A 26,222-nucleotide genomic window follows, 5' to 3' on the forward strand; every position below is an offset into this window, starting at 1 on the left:
CCCCTCTGGGTCCCACCCCATTCCTATGGGTCCCACCCCATTCCTGTGACTTCCACCTCTCCCCTATGGGTCCCACTTCTCCCCTATGGGTCCCATCACATCCCTCTGGGTCCCACTCTGTCCCTATAGGTCCCATCCCATTTCTATGGCTTCCACCTCTCCGCTATGGGTCCCACCCCACCCCTATGGGTCCCACCTCTCCCCTATGGGTCCCATCACATCCCTATAGGTCCCATCACACCCCTATGGGTCCACCCCATTCCTGTGACTTCCACCTCTCCCCTATGGGTCCCAGCACATCCCTATGGGTCCGCCCCATTCCTATGGGTCCATCACATCCCTCTGGGACCCACCTCTCCCCTATGGTTCCCTCCCCATTCCTATGGGTCCCACCTCTCCCCTATGGGTCCCATCACATCCCTCTGGGTCCCATCACATCCCTCTGGGTCCCACCCCATTCCTATGGGTCCCATCACATCCCTCTGGGACCCACCTCTCCCCTATGGGTCCCATCACATCCTATGGGTCCCACCTCTCCCCTATGGGTCCCATCACATCCCTATGGGTCCCACCTCTCCCCTATGGGTCCCACTTCTCCCTTATGGGTCCGCCCCATTCCTATGGGTCCATCACATCCCTATGGGTCCCATCACATCCCTCTGGGTCCCACCCCATTCCTATGGGTCCCACCTCTCCCCTATGGGTCCCACCCCATCCCTATGGGTCCCAGCACATCCCTCTGGGTCCCATCACATCCTATGGGTCCCACCCCATTCCTATGGGTCCCACCCCATTCCTATGGGTCCCACCTCTCCCCTCTGGGTCCCATCACATCCTATGGGTCCCACCTCTCCTCTCTGTGTCCCACCCCTCCGGGTCCCACCCCACCCCTCTGTGTCCCACCCCCCCCTACCCGTCCCACCCCCCCCATGGCGGACACGTCCCGTTATCAGCCTTGAAGTCGGGCCAGATCCTCAGCACCTCCCGCGGCTCGTAGCGGTGAACCATGACGGCGCGGCTGAAGCGGCAGCGCTCGTAGGGCAGCCGCCCCATATTGAAAGTGCCGGGGGGGCCGTCGGTCACCTCCACCCCCAAAAACTTCAGGCAGACCCCCACGAAGGCGTCCTCCATGTTGAACAACGGCAGAACCTGCGCCGCGCCGAACGCCGCGACGGCGACGTCGCCGGATAGGACGTAAGCGGGACCGGCGCAATACGGGGGGTACGTGGGGTGGGGGTAAACCTGGGGGGGCACGAACCATTTGTATCTGGGGTCCCGCAGCGGCCCGGTGCCGCGGTAGACGTAACCGAGGGCGAAGCGCCGGCGCGGTGGGCGGCGGGGCCGAAGGATGCGGTGCACCAGGAAAGCCAGGTTGAGGAAGACGTCGGTGTCGGCCTTCAGCACGTAGCTGGCGGCGCGGCAGTGCCGGGACACCCACTGCAGCCCCATCAGGGTTTTTAGGGTCAGGTTGTGGTACGTGTCCACGAAGTCCTGCTGTAGGATGTCGCGGTGGACGGAGCTTTCCTCCGCCAACAGCCGGCCCAACTCGGCGCCGAACACCGGATGGACGCCGGTGAGGAACAACCGAACCACCGGGACGCCGGGCACCGACAGCTCCGAGCCCCACGTGCGGCGGATGGCGGCGCGGCCCTCCACGTCCCACGGCTGAGAGGCCACCAGAAGAACCAGGAACGGAGGCCGGGAGCCGCGGCACTTGTGGGGCTCGTTGAGGAGGAAGCGGTACGGCCCCGGGTACGGCGGCTGCAGGGGGTGACGCGTGGCTGGGAGCCACCGGAAGGCAGCGGCGGTGCTGGGGGTGCTGGGGGTGCTGGGGGTGCTGGGGGTGCTGGGGGTGCTGGGGGTGCTGGGGGTGCTGGAGGGGTCGGGGTTGCGGTGCTGCCACAGAAGCAGAAGAGCCAACAGCACCAGCAGCAGCGTGGGGAGATGAGCTGAGCGCGGCCAGCGCATGGCAGAACCTGCGGGAGCAATGGGAACCGGGGGGAAGACGTGGGAACCAATGGGAACCGGTGGGGACCAGTGGGAAGCAATGGGAACCTGTGGGGACCAATGGGAACCAGTAGGCAGCAATGGGAACCAATGGGAAACAATGGGGACCAGTGGGAGCCAGTAGGAAGCAATGGGAACCAGTGGGAGCCAATGGGAACCAGTGGGAGCCAATGGAAGCAATGGGAACCAATGGGAAGCAATGGGAAGCAATGGGAACCAGTGGGAACCAATGGGAACCAGTAGGCAGCAATGGGAACCAATGGGAAACCATGGGAACCAGTGGGAACCAATGGGAACCAGTAGGCAGCAATGGGAACCAATGGGGACCAATGGAATCAATGGGGATCAGTGGGGAGCAATGTGGACCAATGGGAACCAATGGGAACCAGTAGGCAGCAATGGGAACCAATGGAACCAATGGGAACCCATGGGAATCAATGGGAACCAATGGAACCAATGGGAACCAATGGGAATCAATGGGAACCAATGGAAGCAATGGAACCAATGGAACCAATGGGAATCAATGGGAACCAACGGGAACCAATGGGAACCAATGGGAACCAATGGAAGCAATGGGAACCAATGGGAACCAATGGAAGCAATGGGAACCAATGGGAACCAATGGGAACCAATGGGAAGCAGGGGGTGACGCGTGGCTGGGAGCCACCGGAAGACAGCGGCGGTGCTGGGGGTGCTGGGGGTGCTGGGGGTGCTGGAGGGGTCGGGGTTGCGGTGCTGCCACAGAAGCAGAAGAGCCAACAGCACCAGCAGCAGCGTGGGGAGATGAGCTGAGCGCGGCCAGCGCATGGCAGAACCTGCGGGAGCAATGGGAACCGGGGGGAAGACGTGGGAACCAATGGGAACCAATGGGGACCAGTGGGAACCAATGGGAACCTGTGGGGACCAATGGGAACCAATGGGAACCTGTGGGGACCAATGGGAACCAGTAGGCAGCAATGGGAACCAGTAGGAACCAATGGGGACCAATGGGGACCAATGGGGACCAATGGGGACCAGTGGGAGCCAGTAGGAAGCAATGGGAACCAATGGGAAGCAATGGGAAGCAATGGGAAGCAATGGGAACCAATGGGAACCAGTAGGCAGCAATGGGAACCAATGGGAACCCATGGGAACAAGTGGGAACCAATGGGAACAAGTAGGCAGCAATGGGAACCAATGGGAACCCATGGGAATCAATGGCAACCAATGGAAGCAATGGGAACCAATGGGAACCCATGGGAACCAATGGAAGGAATGGGAATCAATGGGAACCAATGGGAACCAATGGGAACCAGTAGGCAGCAATGGGAACCAATGGGAACCAATGGGCAGCAATGGGCAGCAATGGGAACCAATGGGAACCAATGGGAACCAATGGAAGCAATGGGAACCAGTGGGAATCAGAAGGAACCAGTGGGAACCAATGGGAATCAGGAGGAACCAGTGGGAACCAATGGGAATCAGAAGGAACCAGCGGGAACCAATCAGAAGGAACCAACGGGAACCAATGGGAACCAGAAGGAACCAGTGGGAACCAATGGGAATCAGAAGGAACCAGTGGGAACCAATCAGAAGGAACTAACGGGAACCAATGGGAATCAGGAGGAACCAACGGGAACCAATGGGAATCAGGAGGAACCAGTGGGAACCAATGGGAATCAGAAGGAACCAACGGGAACCAATGGGAACCAGAAGGAACCAGTGGGAACCAATCAGAAGGAACCAGTGGGAACCAATCAGAAGGAACCAACGGGAACCAATGGGAACCAACGGGCCAAATGGGAAGCGATGGAACAGCAGCCAGCAGGCGGCGCCCAGCACCCACAGCACCCAGCGCTCACGGGGGGGCGCAACGGGGGCAGGGGACAGTGGGACAATGGGGGACAGTGGGACCATGGGGGACAATGTGGCACAATGGGGCACCATGGGGACAACAGGGGACAATGGGGCACAATGGGGCACAATGGGGCACAATGGGGGACAACGGGGCACGATGGGGCACGATGGGACAATAAGGGCACAATGGGGGACAACAGGGGACAATGGGGCACAGTGGAGCACAGTGGGGCACAGTGGGGCACAGTGGGACAATAAGGACACAATGGGGCACAATGGGGGACAACGGGACACAGTGGGAACAATGGGGACACAGTGGGGCACAGTGGAGGTACAATAGGGACACAATGGGGGACAATGGGACACAATAAGGACATAATGGGGCACAACGGGGGACAATGGGAGACGCACAATGGGGCACAATAAGGACACAACGGGGGACAACGGGACACAGTGGGGCACAGTGGGGCACAGTGGAGGTACAATAGGGGCACAATGGGGCACAATGGGGGACAATGGGGGAAAATGGGGGACAACGGGGGACAATGGGGCACAACGGGGGACAATGGGGCACAATGGGACATAATGGGGACAATGGAGACACAGGGGGGACAAATGGGGGACAATGGGGCACAATAAGGACACAATGGGGCACAATGGGGGACAGTGGAGCACAATGGGACACAATGGGGCACAACGGGGGAAAATGGGACACAATGGGGGACAATGGGGGACAATGGGGGACAATGGGGGACAATGGGGGACAATGGGGGACAGTGGGGGACAATGGGACACAATAAGGACACAATGGGGCACAATGGGCCACAATGGGGGACAATGGGGGACAATAAAGACATAATGGAGCACAACGGGGGACAATGGGGGACAGTGGGGGAAAATGGGACACAATATGGACACAATGGGGCACAATGGGGGACAATGGGGGACAGTGGGGCCACAATGGGGCAGAACGGGGCACAATGGGGGACAATGGGGCACAACGGGGCACAATGGGGGACAATGGGGCACAATGGGGGACAGTGGGGGAAAATGGGACACAATAAGGACACAATGGGGCACAATGGGGGACAATGGGGCCACAATGGGGGACAATGGGGGACAATAAAGACATAATGGAGCACAACGGGGGACAATGGGGGACAGTGGGGGAAAATGGGACACAATATGGACACAATGGGGCACAATGGGGGACAATGGGGGACAATGGGGCACAATGGGGCAGAACGGGGCACAATGGGGGACAATGGGGCACAACGGGGCACAATGGGGGACAGTGGAGCACAATGGGGCACAATGGGGCACAATGGGGCACAACGGGGCACAATGGGGGACAGTGGGGCCACAATGGGGCACAACGGGGCACAGTGGGGCACCATGTGGGCACTCGACCCCTGGAGGCCCCCATGTGGGGCAGCCCCCTCCGCACTCAGCCGTTCCCAGTTCTCCCAGTTCTCCCAGTTCAGCTCTCCCAGTTTCCCCCCCCCCCCCAGGCTCCGCTCCCAGCTCTGCCCCACTCCCAGTTCAGCCCCCAGTGCTCCCAGTTCAGCCCCCATGGATCCCAGTAACACCTCCCAGCACTCCCACCGCCCCCCAGTCCGACCCGTTTGCAGCCCCCCCAACTTCCCAATCCCCCCCCCAGTGCTCCCAGTCTCTCCCAGTACCCCCCCCCCCTCCCCCCCAGTTCCTCCCAGTTCCCACCTGTTCGCACTGTGGCCACTCCTGCAGCGCTCAGTTCCTGCAGTGACGCTGCCACCCCACCCCAAACCCCACCCCAAACCCCACCCCACAGATCTTTGCCTGATAACGACCCCACCCCAATCCTGCCCCACACATCTGTGCCCCATAACGACCCCCACCCCACAGATCTGTGCCCCATAACGACCCCCACCCCACACATCTGTGCCCATAACGACCCCCACCCCACACATCTGTGCCCATAACGACCCCCACCCCACAGATCTGTGCCCATAACGACCCCCCACCCCACAGATCTGTGCCCATAATGACCCCCACCCCACAGATCTGTGCCCCATAACGACCCCCCCAGAACCCTGCCCCACAGATCTGTGCCCCATAACGACCCCTACCCCAAACCCCCCTATAGATCTGTGCCCCATAAAGACCCCCCTGAACCCTGCCCCACACATCTGTGCCCCATAACGACCCCCACCCCACACATCTGTGCCCCATATTGACCCCTACCCCAAACCCCCCACACATCTGTGCCCCATAAAGACCCCCCTGAACCCTGCCCCACACATCTGTGCCCCATAACGACCCCCACCCCACAGATCTGTGCCCCATAATGACCCCTACCCCAAACCCCCCACACATCTGTGCCCCATAACGACCCCTACCCCAACTCCCCCACAGATCTGTGCCCCATAAAGACCCCCACCCCACAGATCTGTGCCCCGTAACGACCCCTACCCCAACCCCCCCCCCACATCTGTGCCCCATAAAGACCCCCCCCCTGAACCCTGCCCCACACATCTGTGCCCCATAACGACCCCCACCCCACAGATCTGTGCCCCATAACGACCCCCACCCCACAGATCTGTGCCCATATTGACCCCTACCCCAAACCCCCCCACAGATCTGTGCCCATAACGACCCCCCCTGAACCCTGCCCCACACATCTGTGCCCCATAACGAACCCACCCCACAGATCTGTGCCCCATAACGACCCCCACCCCACAGATCTGTGCCCCATATTGACCCCTACCCCAAACCCCCCCCCATAGATCTGTGCCCCATATTGACCCTCCTGAACCCTGCCCCACACATCTGTGCCCCATAACGACCCCCACCCCACACATCTGTGCCCCATAACGACCCCCCCGAACTCTGCCCTATAGATCTGTGCCCCATAACGACCCCCCATGAACTCTACCCTATAGATCTGTGCCCCATAACGACCCCCACCCCACACATCTGTGCCCCATAATGACCCCCACCCCACACATCTGTGCCCATAACGACCCCCCCGAACTCTGCCCTATAGATCTGTGCCCCATAACAACCCCCCTGAACTCTGCCCTATAGATCTGTGCCCCATAACGATCCCCACCCAAACCCTGCCCCATAGATCTGTGCCCCATAACGGCCCCCACCCCCACGTGGGGGGACATGAAGGGGGGGGGAGGGGAAGGGGGCTGCGACCGCAGCGTCAACAAATGGGAACGAGAGCGAAGGGATGGGAAGGGATGAATGAATGGAAGGGAAGGAATGAATGAAAAGATGGGAAGGGATGAATGAAGGGATGGGAAAAGATGAATAAACGGGTGGGAAAAGATGAATGAACAGATGGGAAAAGATGAATGAACGGGTGGGAAAAGATGAATGAACGGGTGGGAAAAGATGAATAAATGGATGGGAAAAGATGAATGAATGGAAGGGAAAAGATGAATGAACGGGTGGGAAAAGATGAATGAAAAGATGGGAAAAGATGAATGAACGGATGGGAAAGGATGAATGAATGGAAGGGAAAATATGAATGAACGGGTGGGAAAAGATGAATGAAGGTGCGGGAAAAAATGAATGAACAGACAGAAGGGATGAATGAAAGGATGGGAAGGGATGAATGGACGGGAAAATATGAATGAACGGGTGGGAAAAGATGAATGAAGGGACGGGAAGGGATGAATGAAGGGACGAAGCGGATGAACGGATGGGAAGGGATGAATGAAAAGATGGGAAAGGATGAATGAAGGGATGGGAAGGGATGAATGGATGGGAAAATGTGAATGAACGGATGGGAAGGGATGAATGAAAAGACGGGAAAGGATGAATGAAAAGATGGGAAAGGATGAATGAAGGGATGGGAAAATATGAATGAACGGACGAAGCGGATGAACGGACAGGAGGGATGAATGAACAGATGGGAAGGGATGAATGGATGGACGGGAAAGGATGAATGAAGGGACGGGAAGGGATGAATGAAGGGACAGAAGGGATGAATGAAGGGACAGAAGGGATGAATGAAAGGATGGGAAGGGATGAATGGATGGGAAAAGATGAATGAATGGGTGGGAAGGGATGAATGAAAAGATGGGAAAGGATGAATGGATGGAAGGGAAAAGATGAATGAACGGACGAAGCGGATGAACGGACAGAAGGGATGAATGAACAGATGGGAAGGGATGAATGGATGGACGGGAAAATATGAATGGATGGAAGGGAAGGAATGAATGAAAAGATGGGAAAGGATGAATGAACGGATGGGAAAGGATGAATGAAGGGACGGGAAGGGATGAATGGATGGACGGGAAGGGATGAATGAAGGGACGAAGCGGACGAGCGGAGCGATGAATGGCCGGAATGGCGATGAACGGCAGCGCCGGGCCGCGCTGAGCCCCGTTGGCGGCGCTGCGGTTCCCACCCGGCCGGGGGGGGGGCGATGAACGCCGGAAGCGGAGCGGCGGCAGCGCCCGTCTGCTGCCCCCCCCGCCACCCGACCCCCCCCCCTCCCCGACCCCCCCCCAGATCCCATTGATGCCCCCCCGCCCCATCTGTGGCCCCAACCCCAATTCTGTTCCCCCGGCCCCATTTGCGCCCCCCCCCCCGGCCCCATTTGCGCTCCCCAACCCCCCTCCTTTCCTCCTCCCCCCGCCCCACCTGTGCCCCCCCAGCCGCAATTCTGTTCCCCCCTCCCCCCATTGATGTCCCCCTCCCCCCCCCCGCCCCATTTGCGTTCCCCCCATCTCCGCCCCCCCCCCCAATAACCACCGCCGCCGTCGTTACAAACGTCGCCCACCGCCCAGCGGGGCGGGGAGGTTTATTTTGGGGGGGGGTCCCACGGATCGCCCCCCCCCCCTCAGCTCAGTTCGATGCCGACGGAGCGCAGCGCCGCCTCCGCCCACGAGGGGGGGGTCGCCCCGTAGCGGCGCCGCATGAAATCCCGCACGAAAGCGGGGAAGCGCCGCTCCACGATGCTGGCCCGCATCGCCCGCATCAACCGCAGCTGTGGGGCGAAGGGGGGCGGGGGGTCACGACCCATAGAGCCGAGCCCCATAGAGCTGAGCCCCATAGAGCCGAGCCCCAGAGATCCGCGCCCCCCCAGAGCTGAGCCCCATAGAGCCGAGCCCCCAGAGATCCGCGTCCCCATAGAGATGAGCCCCATAGATCCATGCCCCAATAGAACTGAGCCCCATAGATCCGCGCCCCCATAGAGCTGAGCCCCCATAGAGCTGAGCCCCCATAGAGCTGAGCCCCCATAGAGCTGAGCCCCATAGATCCGCGCCCCATAGAGCTGAGCCCCATAGATCCGCGTCCCCATAGAGCTGAGCCCCATAGATCCGCGCCCCCATAGAGATGAGCCCCATAGATCCGCGCCCCATAGAGATGAGCCCCAGAGATCCGCGCCCCCATAAAGCTGAGCCCCATAGAACTGAGCCCCATGGATCTATGCCCCATAGAGCTGAGCCCCATAGATCCATGCCCCAATAGAACTGAGCCCCATAGAGCCGAGCCCCCATAAATCCACATCCCCATAGAGCTGAGCCCCATGGATCCACATCCCCATAGAGCTGAGCCCCATAGATCCGCGCCCCCATAGAGCTGAGCCCCATGGATCCGCGTCCCCATAGAGCTGAGCCCCATAGATCTGTGCCCCCATAGAGCTGAGCCCCATAGATCTGTGTCCCCATAGAGCTGAGCCCCATAGATCTGTGTCCCCATAGAGCTGAGCCCCATAGATCCGCGTCCCCATAGATCTGTGCCCCCATAGAGCTGAGCCCCATAGATCTGTGTCCCCATAGAACTGAGCCCCATAGAGCTGAGCCCCATAGATCCGTGCCCCCATGGACCTGAGCCCCATAGAGCTGTGCCCCCCATAAAGCTGAGCCCCATAGATCTGCGCCCCCATGGAGCTGGGCCCCATAGATCCACGTCCCCATAGAGATGAGCCCCATAGATCCATGCCCCAATAGGACTGAGCCCCATAGAGCTGAGCCCCATGGATCCAAGCCCCCATAGAGCTGAGCCCCATAGATCTCTGCCCCATAGATGCGCGCCCCATGGACTCTCACCCCCCATAGATCTGTGCCCTCATAGAACTGAGCCCCATAGATCCACATCCCCATAGAGCTGAGCCCCATAGAGATGAGCCCCCATAGATCCGCGTCCCCATAGAGCTGATCCCCATGGATCTGTGCCCCATGGATCCATGACCCCATAGAGCTGAGCCCCATAGATCTGTGCCCCATGGATCCATGACCCCATAGAGCTGAGCCCCATAGATCTGTGCCCCATGGATCCATGACCCCATAGAGCTGATCCCCATGGATCTGTGCCCCATGGATCCATGACCCCATAGAGCTGAGCCCCATAGATCTGTGCCCCATGGATCCATGACCCCATAGATCCACGCCCCCATAGAGCTGAGACCCCATAGAGCTGAGCCCCATAGATCCACACCTCCATAGAGCTGAGACCTCATAGAACTGAGCCCCATGGATCTGTGCCCCATGGATTCATGACCCCATAGAGCTGAGCCCCCGTAGAGCTGAGCCCCATGGATCCACACCCCCATAGAGCTGAGCCCCACAGATCTGCGCCCCCCCAGAGCTGAGCCTCATAGAGCTGAGCCCCATGGACTCACACCCCATAGAGCTGAGCCCCAGAGATCTCCGCCCCATAGATCCCCGCCCCCAAAGAGCTGAGCCCCATGGACTCTCACCCCATAGAGCTGAGCCCCATGGATCTGTGCCCCATAGAGCTGAGCCCCATGGATCCAAGCCCCCATAGAGCTGAGCCCCATAGATCTCTGCCCCATAGATGCGCGCCCCCAAAGAGCTGAGCCCCATGGACTCTCACCCCCCATAGATCTGTGCCCTCATAGAACTGAGCCCCATAGATCCACATCCCCATAGAGCTGAGCCCCATAGAGATGAGCCCCATGGACTCACACCCCATAGAGCTGAGCCCCATAGATCTGTGCCCCATGGATCCATGACCCCATAGAGCTGAGCCCCATGGATCCATGACCCCATCGATCCCCGCCCCACGGATCCCCGCCCCCCGTTTTCACCTGGTAGGCGATGTTGTGCACGGTGATGTGGTGCAGCGCCGCGGGGTCGGAGCGCAGCAACGCGTGGAGGAACGCGCGGCTGTGCCTGCGGGACACGGCGTCAGCCCCACAGAGCCCCGCCCCACAGAGCCCTGCCCCATAGATCTGAGCCCCACAGAGCCCCGCCCCACAGAGCCCTGCCCCATAGATCCCCACAGAGCCCCACAGAGCCCTGCCCCACAGAGCCCCGCCCCACAGAGCCCTGCCCCATAGATCCCCACAGAGCCCTGCCCCACAGCTCTGAGCCCCACAGAGCCCTGCCCCACAGAGCCCTGCCCCATAGATCCCCACAGAGCCCTGCCCCACAGAGCCCTGCCCCACAGAGCCCCACAGAGCCCTGCCCCACAGAGCCCCGCCCCACAGAGCCCCACAGAGCCCCGCCCCACAGAGCCCTGCCCCACAGCTCTGAGCCCCACAGAGCCCCGCCCCATAGACCTGAGCCCCACAGAGCCCTGCCCCATAGAGCCCTGCCCCATAGCTCCGTGCCCCACAGAGCCCTGCCCCACAGCTCTGAGCCCCACAGAGCCCCGCCCCACAGAGCCCTGCCCCATAGATCCCCACAGAGCCCCGCCCCACAGAGCCCCGCCCCACAGAGCCCCGCCCCACAGCTCTGAGCCCCACAGAGCCCCGCCCCACAGAGCCCTGCCCCATAGACCTGAGCCCCACAGAGCCCTGCCCCATAGACCTGAGCCCCACAGAGCCCTGCCCCATAGCTCCGTGCCCCACAGAGCCCCGCCCCACAGAGCCCTGCCCCACAGAGCCCTGCCCCACAGCTCCGTGCCCCACAGAGCCCCGCCCCACAGAGCCCCGCCCCACAGAGCCCTGCCCCACAGATCTCCACAGAGCCCCGCCCCACAGAGCCCCACAGAGCCCTGCCCCATAGATCCCCACAGAGCCCTGCCCCACAGAGCCCCGCCCCATAGACCTGAGACCCATTGAGCCCTGCCCCATAGATGTGAGCCCCATAGAACTCTGCCCCATAGATTAGTGACCCATAAAGTCCTGCCCCATAGATCTGAGCCCCACAGATCTGTGCCCCATAGATCCATGCCTCCATAGAGTTCAGCCGCACAGATCCGTGCCCCCCAGCTCCGCGCCCCACAGCTCTGAGCCCCCCAGCTCCGAGTCCCCCCAGCTCCATGCCCCCCAGCTCTGCACCCCACAGATCCGAGCCCCACAGCTCTGCATCCCACAGATCCGAGCCCCACAGCTCCGCGCCCCACAGCTCTGAGCCCCCCAGATCTGAGTCCCCCAGCTCCGTGCCCCCCAGCTCTGCACCCCACAGATCCGAGCCCCACAGCTCCGTGCCCCACAGCTCCACGCCCCACAGATCCACGCCCCACAGATCCACGCCCCACAGATCCGAGTCCCCCCAGCTCCATGCCCCCCAGCTCTGCACCCCACAGATCCAAGCCCCACAGATCCACGCCCCACAGATCCGTGCCCCATAGCTCTGAGCCCCCCAGCTCCGTGCCCCCCAGCTCTGCACCCCACAGCTCCACGCCCCACAGATCTGTACCCCATAGCTCTGCACCCCACAAATCCGTGCCCCACAGCTCCGCGCCCCACAGCTCCAAGCCCCACAGATCCGTACCCCACAGATCTGAGTCCCCCCAGCTCTGCGCCCCACAGCTCCGTGCCCCACAGCTCCGAGCCCCCCCAGCTCTGCACCCCACAGCTCCGTGCCCCACACATCTGAGCCCCACAGCTCCGTGCCCCACAGCTCCGTGCCCCACAGCTCCACGCCCCACAGCTCCACGCCCCACAGCTCTGAGTTCCCCCAGCTCCGTGCCCCCCAGCTCTGCACCCCACAGATCCGAGCCCCACAGCTCCGCGCCCCCCATCGCACCGCTGACACGTGGGGCAGTCGCAGTCCTCATCAATGGGGCGGAAATCCTTGGCAAACTGCCGGTTCTTCAGCTGCAGGGACCCCCATGGGCCCAGCGCCGAGCCGAAGCGCTGTGGGGAGAAGGGCTTGGGGGGGAAGGGACCCCCCATCTGCCCCACACATCTGCCCCCCATCCGCCCCATAGATCTGAGCCGCCCCCAATCTGCCCCACACATCTGCCCCCCATCTGCCCCACAGATCTGCCCCCCATCTGCCCCACACATCTGCGCCCCCCATCCGCCCCGTAGGTCTGAGGCCCTCCATCTGCCCCACAGATCTGTGCCCCCCATCTGCCCCACAGATCTGAGCTGCCCCCCATCTGCCCCACAGACATGAGCCCCCCATCCGCCCCACAGATCTGTGCCCCCCCCATCCACCCCACAGATCTGCCCCCCACACCTGCGCCATAGATCTGCACTCCCCCCATCCGCCCCACAGATCTGAGCCCCCCCATCTGCCCCACAGATCTGCCCCAAAGATCTGCACCCCCCCATCTGCCCCATAGATCTGAGCCCACCCCCATCTACCCCACAGATCTGCCCTCACACCAGCCCCATAGATCTGCACCCCCCATCCACCCCATAGATCTGCCCTCCCATAGATCTGCCCCCCCCATCCGCCCCACAGATCTGCAGCCCCGCATCCGCCCCACAGATCTCCCCCCCCCCATCCGCCCCACAGATCTGCGCCCCCCATCCGCCCCACAGATCTGCGCCCCCCATCCGCCCCACAGATCTCCCCCCCCCATCCGCCCCACAGATCTGCGCCCCCCATCCGCCCCACACATCTGCCGCCCCCCATCCGCCCCACACATCTGTGCCCCCCCCCCATCCGCCCCCCAGATCTGCACCCCCCCAATCCGCCCCACAGATCTGCCCCCCCCCATCCGCCCCACAGATCTGCGCCCCCCATCCGCCCCACAGATCTGCCCCCCCCATCCGCCCCACACATCTGTGCCCCCCATCCGCCCCCCAGATCTGCGCCCCCCCCCCATCCGCCCCACAGATCTGCCCCCCCCCCATCCGCCCCACAGATCTGCGCCCCCCCCATCCGCCCCACAGATCTGCGCCCCCCCCATCCGCCCCACAGATCTGCGCCCCCCCATCCGCCCCACAGATCTGCACCCCCCCAATCCGCCCCACAGATCTGCCCCCCCCCCCATCCGCCCCACAGATCCGCGCCCCCCAATCTGCCCCACAGATCTGCGCCCCCCAATCTGCCCCACAGATCTGCGCCCCCCCATCCGCCCCACAGATCTGCGCCCCCCCATCCGCCCCACAGATCTGCGCCCCCCCATCCGCCCCACAGATCTGCGCCCCCCCCCATCCGCCCCACAGATCCGCGCCCCAGATCTGCCCCCCATTACCGCGGTCCGTGTGGGGAAGACGCAGTCAAACATGTCGCAGCCGAGCGCCACGCAAACCACCAGGTCCGTGTCGTAGCTGTGGGGCGGGACCCACACATCTCAGCCCCACAGATCCCAGCCCCACAGATCCATCTCACACCACCCTGTGCCCCACACATCTCAGCCCCACAGATCCCAGCCCCACAGATCCATCTCACACCACCCTGTGCCCCACACATCTCAGCCCCACAGATCCCAGCCCCATAGACCTCAGCCCCACAGATCCCAGCCCCACAGATCCATCTCACACCACCCTGTGCCCCACAGATCCATGTCCCAGCACCCTGTGCCCCACAGATCCACATCCCACCACCCTGTGCCCCACAGATCCACATCCCACCACCCTGTGCCCCACAGATCCCAGCCCCACAGATCCCGGCCCCACAGATCCCGGCCCCACAGATCCACGTCCCAGCACCCTGTGCCCCACAGATCCCAGCCCCACAGATCCTGGCCCCACAGATCCCGGCCCCACAGATCCACGTCCCAGCACCCTGTGCCCCACAGACCCACACCCATCAGGGATTGGGGTTTGTCCCCTCACAACCGCAGCGCCCCACAGCGCCCCTCATCACCCCACAGCACCCCACATGGCCCTATAGCACCCCATACCACCCCATAGCACCCCATAGTGCCCTATAGCGCCCCACACCAACCCACACTGCCCCACAGCACCCTATAGCACACCATAGCACCCCACACCGCCCCATGGCACCCCATAGCACCCTATAGCGCCCCATAGCGCCCCATAGCGCCCCACACTGCCCCATAGCACCCTATAGCACCCCATAGCACCCCACACCGCCCCATAGCACCCCATAGCACCCTATAGCGCCCCATAGCGCCCCACAGCACCCCACACTGCCCCATAGCACCCTATAGCACCCCATAGCACCCCACACCGCCCCATAGCACCCTATAGCGCCCCATAGCGCCCCACAGCACCCCACACTGCCCCATAGCACCCTATAGCACCCCATAGCACCCCACACTGCCCCATAGCACCCTATAGCACCCCATAGCACCCCACACAGTCCCATAGTATCCCATAGCGCCCCATAGCACCCCACACTGCCCCATAGCACCCTATGGTGCCCCATAGCACGGTCCCATAGCGCCCCACACTGCCCCATAGCGCCCCATAGCACTTTATAGCACCCCACAGCACCCCACACGGTCCCATAGCACCCTATAGCACCCCATAGCGCCCCATAGCGCCCCACAGCACCCCACACTGCCCCATAGCACCCTATAGCACCCCCACAGCACCCCATAGCGCCCCACACTGCCCCATAGCACCCTATAGCACCCCATAGCACCCCACACGGTCCCATAGCGCCCCACAGTGCCCCACAGCACCCCACACTGCCCCACAGCACCCCACACGGTCCCACAGCGCCCCACAGCACCCCACACTGCCCCATAGCGCCCTATAGCGCCCCATGGCGCCCCCCGGCGGCCGCAGCTGCTCACCCCACTCCCATGAGGTACCGCGGTTTGTGGGGCGGCAGCCGCTCGGTGCTGAACTTCACGGTCCGCCAAAAAAGCTCCTTGTCCTCCCCCCCGCTCAGCCCCCCGATGGCAAAACCCGCCACCTCGCGCTGCGTCATCGCTGCGGGAAGGGGGGGAGGGGGGAGGAAGTGGGGGGAGGGGGGAGGAAGTGGGGGGGAAGCGGGGGGGAAGTGTGAGAAAGGGGGGAGGAAGGGGGGAAGTGAGAGGAAGTGGGGAGGAAGTGGGGGGGAAGCGGGGGGGAAGCGGAAGGAAGGGAGGAGGAAGTGGGGAGGAAGTGAGAGGAGGGGGGAGTGAGAGGAAGGGGGGGAAGGGGGGAGGAAGCGGGGGGGAAGTGGGGAGGAAGTGGGGAGGAAGCGGGGAGAAAGCGGGGAGAAAGCGGGGAGAAAGCGGGGAGAAAGCGGGGAGAAAGCGGGGAGAAAGCGGGGAGAAAGCGGGGAGAAAGCGGGGAGAAAGCGGGGAGTGAGAGGAAGGGGGGAGGAAGCAGGGGGAAGTGAGAGGAAGTGGGGGGAAAGTGGGGGGGAAGCGGGGGGGAGGGGGGAGGAAGTGGGAAGGAAGTGGAAGGAAGGGAGGAGGAAGTGGGGAGGAAGTGAGAGGAGGGGGGAAGTGAGAGGAGGGGGGAAGTGAGAGGAGGGGGGAAGTGAGAGGAGGGGGGAAGTGAGAGGAGGGGGGAAGTGAGAGGAGGGGGGAAGTGAGAGGAGGCAGGGGGGAAGTGGGAGGAGGGGGGAGGAAGTGGGGAGGAAGTGAGAGGAGGGGGGAGTGAGAGGATCGGGGGGGAAGTGTGAGAAAGGGGGGAGGAAGTGGGGAGGATGTGAGAGGAAGTGGGGAGGAAGCGGGGGGGAAGTGAGGGGGGGGAAGGGGGAGGAGGGGGGGGAAGTGAGAGGAGGGGGGGGAAGCAGGGAGGAAGCGGAAGGGAAGCAGGGGGGAAGTGAGGGGGAAGTGAGAGGAAGGGGCAGATTTAGGGCAGGTGTGGGGCAGATGTGGGGCAGATTTAGGGTAGTTATAGGGCAGCTGTGGGGCTGATGTGGGGCAGGTGTGGGGCAGATTTAGGGCAAATGTGGGGCAGACTTAGGGCAGCTGAGGGGCAGATTTGGGGCTGATGTGGGGCAGCTATAGGGCAGCTGAGGGGCTGATGTGGGGCAGCTGAGGGGCAGATTTGGGGCAAGTGTGGGGCAGCTGTGGGGCAGATTTAGGGCAGCTATAGGGCAGATTTGGGGCAGCTGTTGGACAGCTATAGGGCAGCTGAGGGGCAGATTTGGGGCAGCTGTGGGGCATCTGAGGGGCAGATTTGGGGTAGTTATAGGGCAGCTGTGGGGCAGCTGTGGGGCAGACTTAGGGCAGTGTGGGGCAGATTTGGGGCAGCTATAGGGCAGTGTGGGGCAGATATAGGGCAGTGTGGGGCAGATTTGGGGCAGATTTAGGGTAGTTATAGGGCAGTGTGGGGCAGATTTGGGGCAGCTATAGGGCAGTGTGGGGCAGATATAGGGCAGTGTGGGGCAGATTTGGGGCAGATTTAGGGTAGTTATAGGGCAGTGTGGGGCAGATGTGGGGCAGCTATAGGGCAGGTGTGGGGCAGATTTGGGGCAGCTATAGGGCAGCTGTGGGGCTGATGTGGGGCTGATGTGGGGCTGATGTGGGGCAGACAGGGCAGCTGTGGGGCAGATTTAGGGTAGTTATAGGGCAGCTGTGGGGCTGATGTGGGGCAGGTGTGGGGCAGATTTAGGGCAGTGTGGGGCAGCTGTGGGGCAGCTGTGGGGCACCTGAGGGGCAGATTTAGGGCAGCTATAGGGCGGTGTGGGGCGGTGTGGGGCAGATATAGGGTGGTGTGGGGCAGATATAGGGCGGTGTGGGGCAGCTGTAGGGCAGATTTAGGGTAGTTATAGGGCAGGTGTGGGGCTGATGTGGGGCAGTGTGGGGCTGATGTGGGGCAGATTTAGGGCAGATATAGGGCAGCTGAGGGGCAGCTGAGGGGCAGCTGAGGGGCAGATTTAGGGCGGTGTGGGGCAGCTGTGGGGCAGACTTGGGGCAGCTATAGGGCAGTGTGGGGCAGATTTAGGGCGGTGTGGGGCAGCTATAGGGCAGTGTGGGGCAGTGTGGGGCAGTGTGGGGCAGATTTAGGGCGGTGTGGGGCAGCTGTGGGGCAGCTGTGGGGCAGTGTGGGGCAGTGTGGGGCAGATTTAGGGCAGCTATAGGGCAGTGTGGGGCAGTGTGGGGCAGCTATAGGGCAGCTATAGGGCAGCTGTAGGGCTGATGTGGGGCAGCTGTGGGGCAGCGTACCTGCGAGGCAGCGGCGGCGCAGTGTGGGGCTGAGGCCCCCCTGGATGATGGCGAAGAGCCGCTGCTCCGTGGGGCGGCCGTGGGCCGCAAGGCAGCGATCCAGCCAGCGCACCGACCTGTGGGGCACGGCGGGCTGGCGGGGGGCTGCCCCACTGATGGGGGGCGCCCCACTGATGGGGCAGCCGCTATGGGGGCAGCTGCTATGGGGGGCAGCCGCTATGGGGGGAGCTGAGCTGCTATGGGGGGCAGCCGCTATGGGGGGAGCTGAGCTGCTATGGGGCGCCCCACTGACGGGGGGGAGCTGCTATGGGGGGAGCTGAGCAGCTATGGGGTGAACTGAGCTGCTGTGGGGCGCCCCACTGCCATGGGGGCAGCCACTATGGGGGGAACTGAGCTGCTGTGGGGTGCCCCACATCTATGGGGAGCCCCACTGCTATGGGGGGAGCTGCTATGGGCTGCCCCACTGATGGGGGGGAGCTGCTATGGGGGGAGCTGAGCTGCTGTGGGGCGCCCCACTGACAGGGGGGAGCTGCTATGGGGGCAGCTGCTATGGGGTGAACTGAGCTGCTATGGGGGGAGCTGAGCTGCTGTGGGGTGCCCCACATCTATGGGGCGCCCCACTGCTATGGGGGGAGCCGCTATGGGGTGAACTGAGCTGCTATGGGGGGAGCCGCTATGGGGGCAGCCGCTGTGGGGGGAGCTGAGCTGCTATGGGGCGCCCCACTGACAGGGGGCACCCCACTGGTGGGAGGAGCTGCTATGGGGGGAGCCGCTATGGGGTGAACTGAGCTGCTATGGGGGGAGCTGAGCTGCTATGGGGCGCCCCACTGACAGGGGGGAGCTGCTATGGGGGGAGCTGCTATGGGGGGAGCTGCTATGGGGGGAGCTGCTATGGGGGGAGCTGCTATGGGCTGCCCCACTGAGAGGGGGCGCCCCACTGACGGGGGGAGCTGCTATGGGGGCAGCCGCTATGGGGTGAACTGAGCTGCTGTGGGGGGAGCTGCTATGGGGTGCCCCACATCTATGGGGTGCCCCACATCCCTGGGGTGAACTGAACTGCTGTGGGGTGCCCCACATCTATGGGGTGAGCTGACCTGCTGTGGGTGCCCCACATCTATGGGGTAAACCACTATGGGGTGAGCCGGGCTGCTGTGGGGTGCCCCACATCTGTGGGGTGAGCTGAACTGCTATGGGGTGAATTGAGCTGCTATGGGGTGCCCCACATCTATGGGGCACAGCTGTTGTGGGGCACAGTTGCCATGGGGCACAGCTGTCATGGGGCACTCCCACATCTATGGGGCACAGCTGCCATGGGCCACCCCACATCTATGGGGCACCCCACATCTATGGGGCACAGCTGCCACGGGGCACCCCACAGCCATGGGGGGGTCCTTAATTGGGGTGTCCCTAATTGGGGGGTCCCTAATTGGGAAAGGTCTTTCATTGCTGGGGGGCTCCTAAAGTGGACGATCCCTGATAAGACCAATCTCCTAAGCGAGGGCTCCTAATTAGCAGGGGGGACCTAATTAGCAGGGGGGCCCTAATTAGCAGGGGGGCCCTAATTAGCAGGGGGGCCCTAATTAGCAGGGGCCCTAATTAGCAGGGGGGCCCTAATTAGCAGGGGCCCACCTGAGCATGGCCTCCTCCACGCGCGGCCCCGTCTGGGTGCTGCTCACCACGTCGTCCAGCTGCATCACAATGTCGGCTCCTGCGGGGATGTGGGGCGGCCCCACAGCGCTATGGGGCGGCCCCATAACCTCCACGTCCCCCTCATCCCCCACAGCTATGGGGCGGCCCCATAACCCCCACATCCCCCCCTCACCCCCCCACAGCTATGGGGCGGCCCCATAACCCCCATGTCCCCCCACAGCTATGGGGCGGCCCCACAACCCCCATGTCCCCCTCATCTCCCCACAGCTATGGGGCGGCCCCATAACCCCCATGTCCCCCCACAGCTATGGGGCAGCCCCATAACCCCCACGTCCCCCTCACCCCCCCCATAGCTATGGGGCAGCCCCATAACCCCCACATCCCCCCCTCACCCCCCCACAGCTATGGGGCGGCCCCATAAGCCCCACATCCCCCCTCACCCCCCCATAGCTATGGGGCAGCCCCATAACCCCCACGTCCCCCTCATCTCCCCACAGCGCTATGGGGCGGCCCCATAACCCCCATGTCCCCCTACAGCTATGGGGCAGCCCCACATCCCCCTCACCCCCCCACAGCTATGAGGCGGCCCCATAACCCCCACATCCCCCTCACCACCCCACAGCTATGGGGCGGCCCCATAACCCCCACGTCCCCCCACAGCGCTATGGGGCGGCCCCATAACCCCCACGTCCCCCCACAGCTATGGAACCTGTGGGGTCCCTATGGGGCAGCCCTGGGGTCTCTGTGGGGTCCCTAGGGGGTCCCTATGGGGCAGCCCTGGGGTCCCTATGGGGTCTTTATGGGGTCCCTATGGGGTCTCCGTGGGGTCCCTATGGGGTCTCCGTGGGGTCCCTATGGGGTCGCTGTGGGGCAGCCCTGAATCCTCTATGGGGTCCCTATGGGGTCTTTATGGGGTCTCTGTGGGGTCCCTATGGGGTCCCTCTGGGGCAGCCCTGGGGTCTTTGTGGGGTCCCCACGGGGTGTCTGTGGGGCAGCCATGGGGCCCCTATGGGGTCTCTGTGGAGCAGCCCTGGGGTCGCTGTGGGGTCCCTATGGGGTCTTTATGGGGTCCCTGTGGGGTCCCTATGGGGTTGCTGTGGGGCAGCCCTGGGGTCTTTGTGGGGTCTCTGTGGGGTCCCTATGGGGTCACTCTGGGGCAGCCCTGGGGTCCCCATGGGGTCCCTGTGGGGTCTTTATGGGGTCGCTGTGGGGCAGCCCTGGGGTCCCTCTGGGGTCTCTATGGGGTCTTTATGGGGTCCCTATGGGGTCGCTGTGGGGTCTCTGGGGGGTCCCTATGGGGTCTTTATGGGGTCCCTATGGGGCAGCCCTGGGGTCCCTCTGGGGTCCCTCTGGGGGGTCCCTATAGGGCAGCCCTGGGGTCCCTGTGGGGTGCCTATAGGGTCTCTGGGGGGTCCCTATAGGGCAGCCCTGGGGTCCCTAATGGGTCGCTGTGGGGTCTTTATAGGGTCCCTATGGGGTCTTTGTGGGGTCCCTATGGGGCAGCCCTGGGGTCCCTATGGGGTCCCTGTGGGGTCCATCTGGGGTCGCTGTGGGGTCTCTGTGGGGCAGCCCTGGGGCCTCTATGGGGTTCCCTATGGGGTGTCTGTGGGCTCCTTATGGGGTCTCTATGGGCTCCCTATAGGGCAGCCCTGGGGTCCCTGTGGGGTCCCTCTGGGGTCTTTATGGGGTCCCTATGGGGTCCCTGTGGGGTTGCTGAGGGGTCCCTGTGGGGTCGCTGTGGGGCAGCCCTGGGGTCTCTATGGGGCCTTTATCGGGTCCCTATGGGGTCGCTGTGGGGCAGCCCTGGGGTCCCTATGGGGTCTCTATGGGGTCCCTATGGGGTCGCTGTGAGGTCTCTGGGGGGTCCCTATGGGGTCTTTATGGGGCAGCCCTGGGGTCCCTCTGGGGTCCCTCTGGGGTCGCTGTGGGGCAGCCCTGGGGTCCCTATGGTGTCCCTATGGGGTCTTTATGGGGTCGCTGTGGGGTCCCTATGGGGTCCCTATGGGGTCCCTATGGGGCAGCCCTGGGGTCCCTATGGGGTCTCTATGGGGTCCCCATGGGGTCCCTATGGGGTCGCTGTGGGGTCCCTATGGGGCAGCCCTGGGGTCCCCATGGGGTCTCTATGGGGTCTCTATGGGGTCCCCATGGGGTCCCTCTGGGGCAGCCCTGGGGTCTCTGTGGGGTCCCTATGGGGTCCCTATGGGGTCGCTGTGGGGTCCCTATGGGGCAGCCCTGGGGTCCCTGTGGGGTCTCTATGGGGTCTCTATGGGGTCCCTCTGGGGCAGCCCTGGGGTCGCTGTGGGGTCTTTATGGGGTCCCTATGGGGTCTCTGGGGGGTCCCCATGGGGTCCCTATGGGGCAGCCCTGGGGTCCCTATGGGGTCTCTATGGGGTCCCCATGGGGTCCCTATGGGGTCTCTGTGGGGTCCCTATGGGGTCGCTGTGGGGCAGCCCTGGGGTCCCTATGGGGTCTCTATGGGGTCCCCATGGGGTCCCTATGGGGTCTCTATGGGGTCCCCATGGGGTCCCTATGGGGTCGCTGTGGGGTCTCTATGGGGTCCCCATGGGGTCGCTGTGGGGCTCACCCAGCGCGTTCTGCAGCCCCATGGCTCGCTCGGGGCTGAGCAGCATTTCGGGGCCGTGGGGGGGCCGGAATCGAACCCCCTCCTCCGACACCTCGCAGAGCGCAGACAGGGAAACCATCTGGAAACCGCCGCTGTCCTGCGGGTAATTAGCGGGCCGTTAATTGGGGGGAGGGGGGGTAATTAGTGGGGGGGGGGGGGAGGTAAAGCGCGCGCCCTCCTCCTCCACTTCTCACAGTGGAAACCAGCGCTGTCCTGAGGGGGGGGTGGTAATTAGCGGGGGGTGGTGGTAATTAGCGGGGGGTGGTGGTAATTAGCGGGGGGTGTTAATGAAGAGGGGGGGGCCTTCATTAGCAGAGGGGGGTTGTTAATTGGGGGGGGGACAAAAGGGGATGGGGGGTCTTTGAAATTGGGGGGGGGGGCAGAATCACGCTGTCTAGAGATGGGGGGTATAATTAGTTAATTAGAGGGGGGATTAATTAGTAAGGAGGGGGATGGGGGGGTCTTTGAAATGAGGGGGTATAATTAGTTAATTAGAGCGGGGGTTAATTAGCAAAGAGGGGGGTGGGGGGTCTTTGAAATGGGGGGGAGAATCGCACTGTCTAGAGGAGGAGGAGAGTATAATTAGTTAATTAGAGCGGGGGTTAATTAGTAAAGACCGGGGTGGGGGGTCTTTGAAATGGGGGGGTGGGGAAGAATCCTACTGTCTAGAGGTGGGGGGTATAATTAGTTAATTAGGGGGGGTTAATTAGTAAAGACGAGGGTGGGGGTCTTTGAAATGGGGGGGGGGAAGAATCCTACTGTCTAGAGGTGGGGGGTATAATTAGTTAATTAGAGGGGGGGTTAATTAGTAAAGAGGGGGGTGGGGGGTCTTTGAAATGGGGGGGGGGAGAATCGCACTGTCTAGAGGTGGGGGTATAATTAGTTAATTAAAGGGGAAGTTAATTAGTAAAGAGAGGGATGGGGGGGGTCTTTGAAATGGGGGACACACATATAATTAATTTTCGGGGGTGTAATTGGGGCGCTGAGCCTCGGGGGGGGGGGTTCAGGTGGGGGGGGTCTGGGGGGAGTGGATTTGGGGGGGGTCTCCAGGGGGGTCATGGGGGGGGGGGGGTTGGGGCAGGGGGGGTTTTTGGGGAGGGGGGGTTTGGGGGGGGTTCAGGGGGAGCCTCTGGGGGGTCTTTGGGGGGGGATTTGGGGCAGGGGGGATTTTTTGGGGGGGGTTTGGGGGGGGTTTGGGGCAGGATAGGCTTTTGGGGAGGGGGGGTTTGGGGGGGGTTCAGGGGGAGACTCTGGGGGGTCTTTGGGGCAGGGGGGGTTTTTGGGGGGGGGTTTGGGGGGGGTTTGGGGCAGGATGGGCTTTTGGGGAGGGGTTCAGGGGGAGCCTCTGGGGGGTCTTTGGGGGGGTTTGGAGCAGGGGGGTTTTGGGGGGGGGGTTTGGGGCAGGATGGACTTTTGGGGAGGGGGGGTTTGGGGGGGGTTCAGGGGGAGCCTCTGGGGGGTCTTTGGGGGGGGTTTGGGGCAGGGGGGATTTTTGGGGGGGGGTTGGGGGGAGTTTGGGGGAGGGAGGGTTTTGGAGGGGGGGTTCAGGGGGAGCTTCTGGGGGGTCTTTGGGGGGGGTTTGGGGCAGGGGGGGTTTTTGGGGGGGGTTTGGGGGGGTTCAGGGGGGTCTTTGGGGGGGGGTTTGGGGCAGGATGGACTTTTGGGGAGGGGGGGTTTGGGGGGGGTTCAGGGGGAGCTTCTGGGGGTCTTTGGGGGGGTTTGGAGCGGGGGGGTTTTTGGGGGGGGTTGGGGCAGGGGGGGTTTTGGGGGGGGTTTGGGGGGGTCTTTGGGGGGTCTTTGGGGGGGGTTTGGGGCAGGATGGACTTTTGGGGAGGGGGGGATTGGGGGGGGTTCAGGGGGAGACTCTGGGGGGTCTTTGGGGGGGGTTTGGGGCAGGGGGGGTTTTTGGGGGGGGGTTTGGGGGGGGGTTTGGGGGAGGGAGGGTTTTGGAGGGGGGGTTTAGGGGGAGACTCTGGGGGGTCTTTGGGGGGGGTTTGGGGCAGGGGGGGTTTTGAGGGGGGGTTGGGGGGGTTCAGGGGGGTCTTTGGGGCAGGATGGGCTTTTGGGGAGGGGGGGTTCGGGGGGGTTCAGGGGGAGCTTCTGGGGGTCTTTGGGGGGGGTTTGGAGCAGGGTGGGTTTTTGGGGGGGGTTTGGGGGGGTTCAGGGGGGTCTTTGGGGGGGGTTTGGGGCAGGGTGGGCTTTTGGGGAGGGGGGGTTTGGGGGGGGTTCAGGGGAAGCTTCTGGGGGTCTTTGGGGGGGGTTTGGAGCAGGGTGGGTTTTTGGGGGGGGTTCAGGGGGGTCTTTTTTGGGGGGGGTCTCGGGGTCTCTCACCGTCAGCAGATTGCGGGACCACCCCATGAAGCCGTGCAGCCCCCCCGCACGCTGCACCACCTCGGGACCCTGCAGGGGGAGAGCGATTAATTGCGTTAATTGGGTTAATTAAAGGGGGGGGGGGCGTTTGGTGGCCCATTGGGGGCAGAGCCCGGAGGTGGGGGGCGTGGCCTCACACCCACGTGGGCGTGACTTGTTGCTGGGGGGCGTGGTCTATCGAAATGGGCGTGGCCTCAGCCGCGCTGTGGGCGTGGCCACCGGCTGAGCTCCTTCCGGGTGGGCGGGGCTACAACGCGGGCTGCCCCGCCCCCTCCTCCTCTTCCCCTCCCATTTTCCCGCTCCTCTCCCCGCCCCGCCTCCTCCCAGGCCCCGCCCCGCCCCGCTCACCGGCGCCGCCCCGAGGTGATAAGCGTTCCCCAGGCACAGCCCGCAGCCCAACGCCCGCAGCTGCTCCGCGGTGATTCCTTTGGCGGTGCCCCGCGTCCCCACGGGCATGAAGACGGGGCAGGGCACGGTTCCGTGCGGTAGCAGCAGCTCCCCCGCCCGCGCCATGCTCTGCCCGCACTCCGCCACCACCCGCAGCAGCGAAGCCTTCCCCGCGCCGGTCCCGCTGGGCGCCGCCATCTTGAAACCGCGTTACACCGTGCTTCCAGCATCGCTTCCGGCCGGCCTTCTGGCATCGCTTCCGGTCACGTGAACGGCGCTTCTTCTCACCGCACCGGAAGTTGCCTTCAATGCGGGCGGTACGCGCCGGAAGTTGGCGTAACCCATAGCGACGGTGGGCGCCATGTTGGGCCGCGGCCTCGGATGGGCGTCGTGTGCTCCTCCCGAACTCTGCCGGGCGGTGGGGCACCGCGTCCGGACCTCGTGTGTCCGGGATGGGCCTCCGTGGTCCCCGCGTCCTCCTTCTGCCCGTCCACGGCACCAATCCTTGAACCCACATCCAGCCCCTTTGGTTTCCTGGAGAGCCCCTTCTGCTCCTCGCGTCCACAGAGAAGCCCCTTATGGTTCCCGCGTCCCCCCACCCGTCCTCCCCCGCCCCACACGAAGCTCCTTCCGGTCCCAGCGTCTTCATAACGCGCCCTTTGTGATCCCCACGTCCCCTTCATGTACTCGCACGTACCGAGAGAGAGCCCCTGCTGCCCCCTGTGCCCCCAGAGAACCGCTAGCCCCCTCCGCTTCCCCCTTTAGGACCCCCAGGGCTGCCAGAATTCCTCTTCCTGTTCCTGTTCCGCGGGCCAATCAACTGCTCGATCTCATGATTGACAATCCATTTGACGTATCAGTACTCGCGGTCCTCCCTCCCTCCGTCCGGATTGGGTAAGCTGCAGAGTGGCGGGCATTTTGTCCAATGAGAAGGAGAGCGGGAGGAGAGAGGCGGGTGTAGCGCTCCGGCAGCGATTGGCTCGCTGAGTAGAGCGGCAGATGTGTCCACCAATGGGACGGCGGAACGGACATCTGGGGAGGGGATGGGCGCGGCAGAGTCGCGCCTCAGCTGACAGAGGAGCGCCGCCTCCCATTGGCTGTTAGCAGTGAGCGACGTAAGCATCAACCACTCACAAGGGAGGGGACGGGAAAGACGGCTCCGTCCCACCCTCTGATGTGA

The 26,222-nt window shown here is 63.3% G+C and overlaps 2 protein-coding genes across 2 annotated transcripts; both read right to left on the minus strand.

Annotated features, from left to right (window-relative positions):
- Window positions 1–909: 909 nt before the first annotated feature.
- Window positions 910–2,096, minus strand: LOC116241515 (beta-1,3-galactosyltransferase 1-like). The gene has a single exon (XM_031612086.2). The coding sequence runs from the start codon at window positions 1,966–1,968 to the stop codon at window positions 910–912; it is 1,059 nt and encodes a 352-aa protein (XP_031467946.2). The 5' UTR covers window positions 1,969–2,096.
- Window positions 2,097–8,600: 6,504 nt separating this feature from the next.
- QTRT1 (queuine tRNA-ribosyltransferase catalytic subunit 1) lies at window positions 8,601–25,825 on the minus strand. The gene is made up of 10 exons (XM_090128905.1): window positions 25,004–25,825; window positions 24,617–24,685; window positions 22,247–22,382; window positions 19,642–19,720; window positions 18,013–18,128; window positions 15,700–15,838; window positions 14,188–14,263; window positions 12,783–12,892; window positions 10,895–10,979; window positions 8,601–8,827 (listed from the first exon to the last, which is right to left on the minus strand). The coding sequence occupies exons 1-10, from the start codon at window positions 25,238–25,240 to the stop codon at window positions 8,681–8,683; spliced, it is 1,194 nt and encodes a 397-aa protein (XP_089985031.1). The 5' UTR covers window positions 25,241–25,825; the 3' UTR covers window positions 8,601–8,680.
- Window positions 25,826–26,222: the final 397 nt, after the last annotated feature.

This window comes from Phasianus colchicus, chromosome 34 (assembly GCF_987193195.1).
Source record: "Phasianus colchicus chromosome 34, bPhaCol1.hap1.1, whole genome shotgun sequence".
NCBI classification, from domain to species: domain Eukaryota; kingdom Metazoa; phylum Chordata; class Aves; order Galliformes; family Phasianidae; genus Phasianus; species Phasianus colchicus.

Excerpts from the sequence above, each read along its gene's own strand:
- QTRT1 (XM_090128905.1), bottom strand. The coding sequence starts at position 25,240 with ATGGCGGCGCCCAGCGGGACCGGCGCGGGGAAGGCTTCGCTGCTGCGG. Across the intron at positions 22,383-24,616 it reads GGTCCCGCAATCTGCTGACG|GACAGCGGCGGTTTCCAGAT; the intron begins GTGAGAGACCCC and ends AATTACCCGCAG. Across the intron at positions 15,839-18,012 it reads GCGCCGCCGCTGCCTCGCAG|CGATGACGCAGCGCGAGGTG; the intron begins GTACGCTGCCCC and ends CCCTTCCCGCAG.
- LOC116241515 (XM_031612086.2), bottom strand. The coding sequence starts at position 1,968 with ATGCGCTGGCCGCGCTCAGCTCATCTCCCCACGCTGCTGCTGGTGCTG.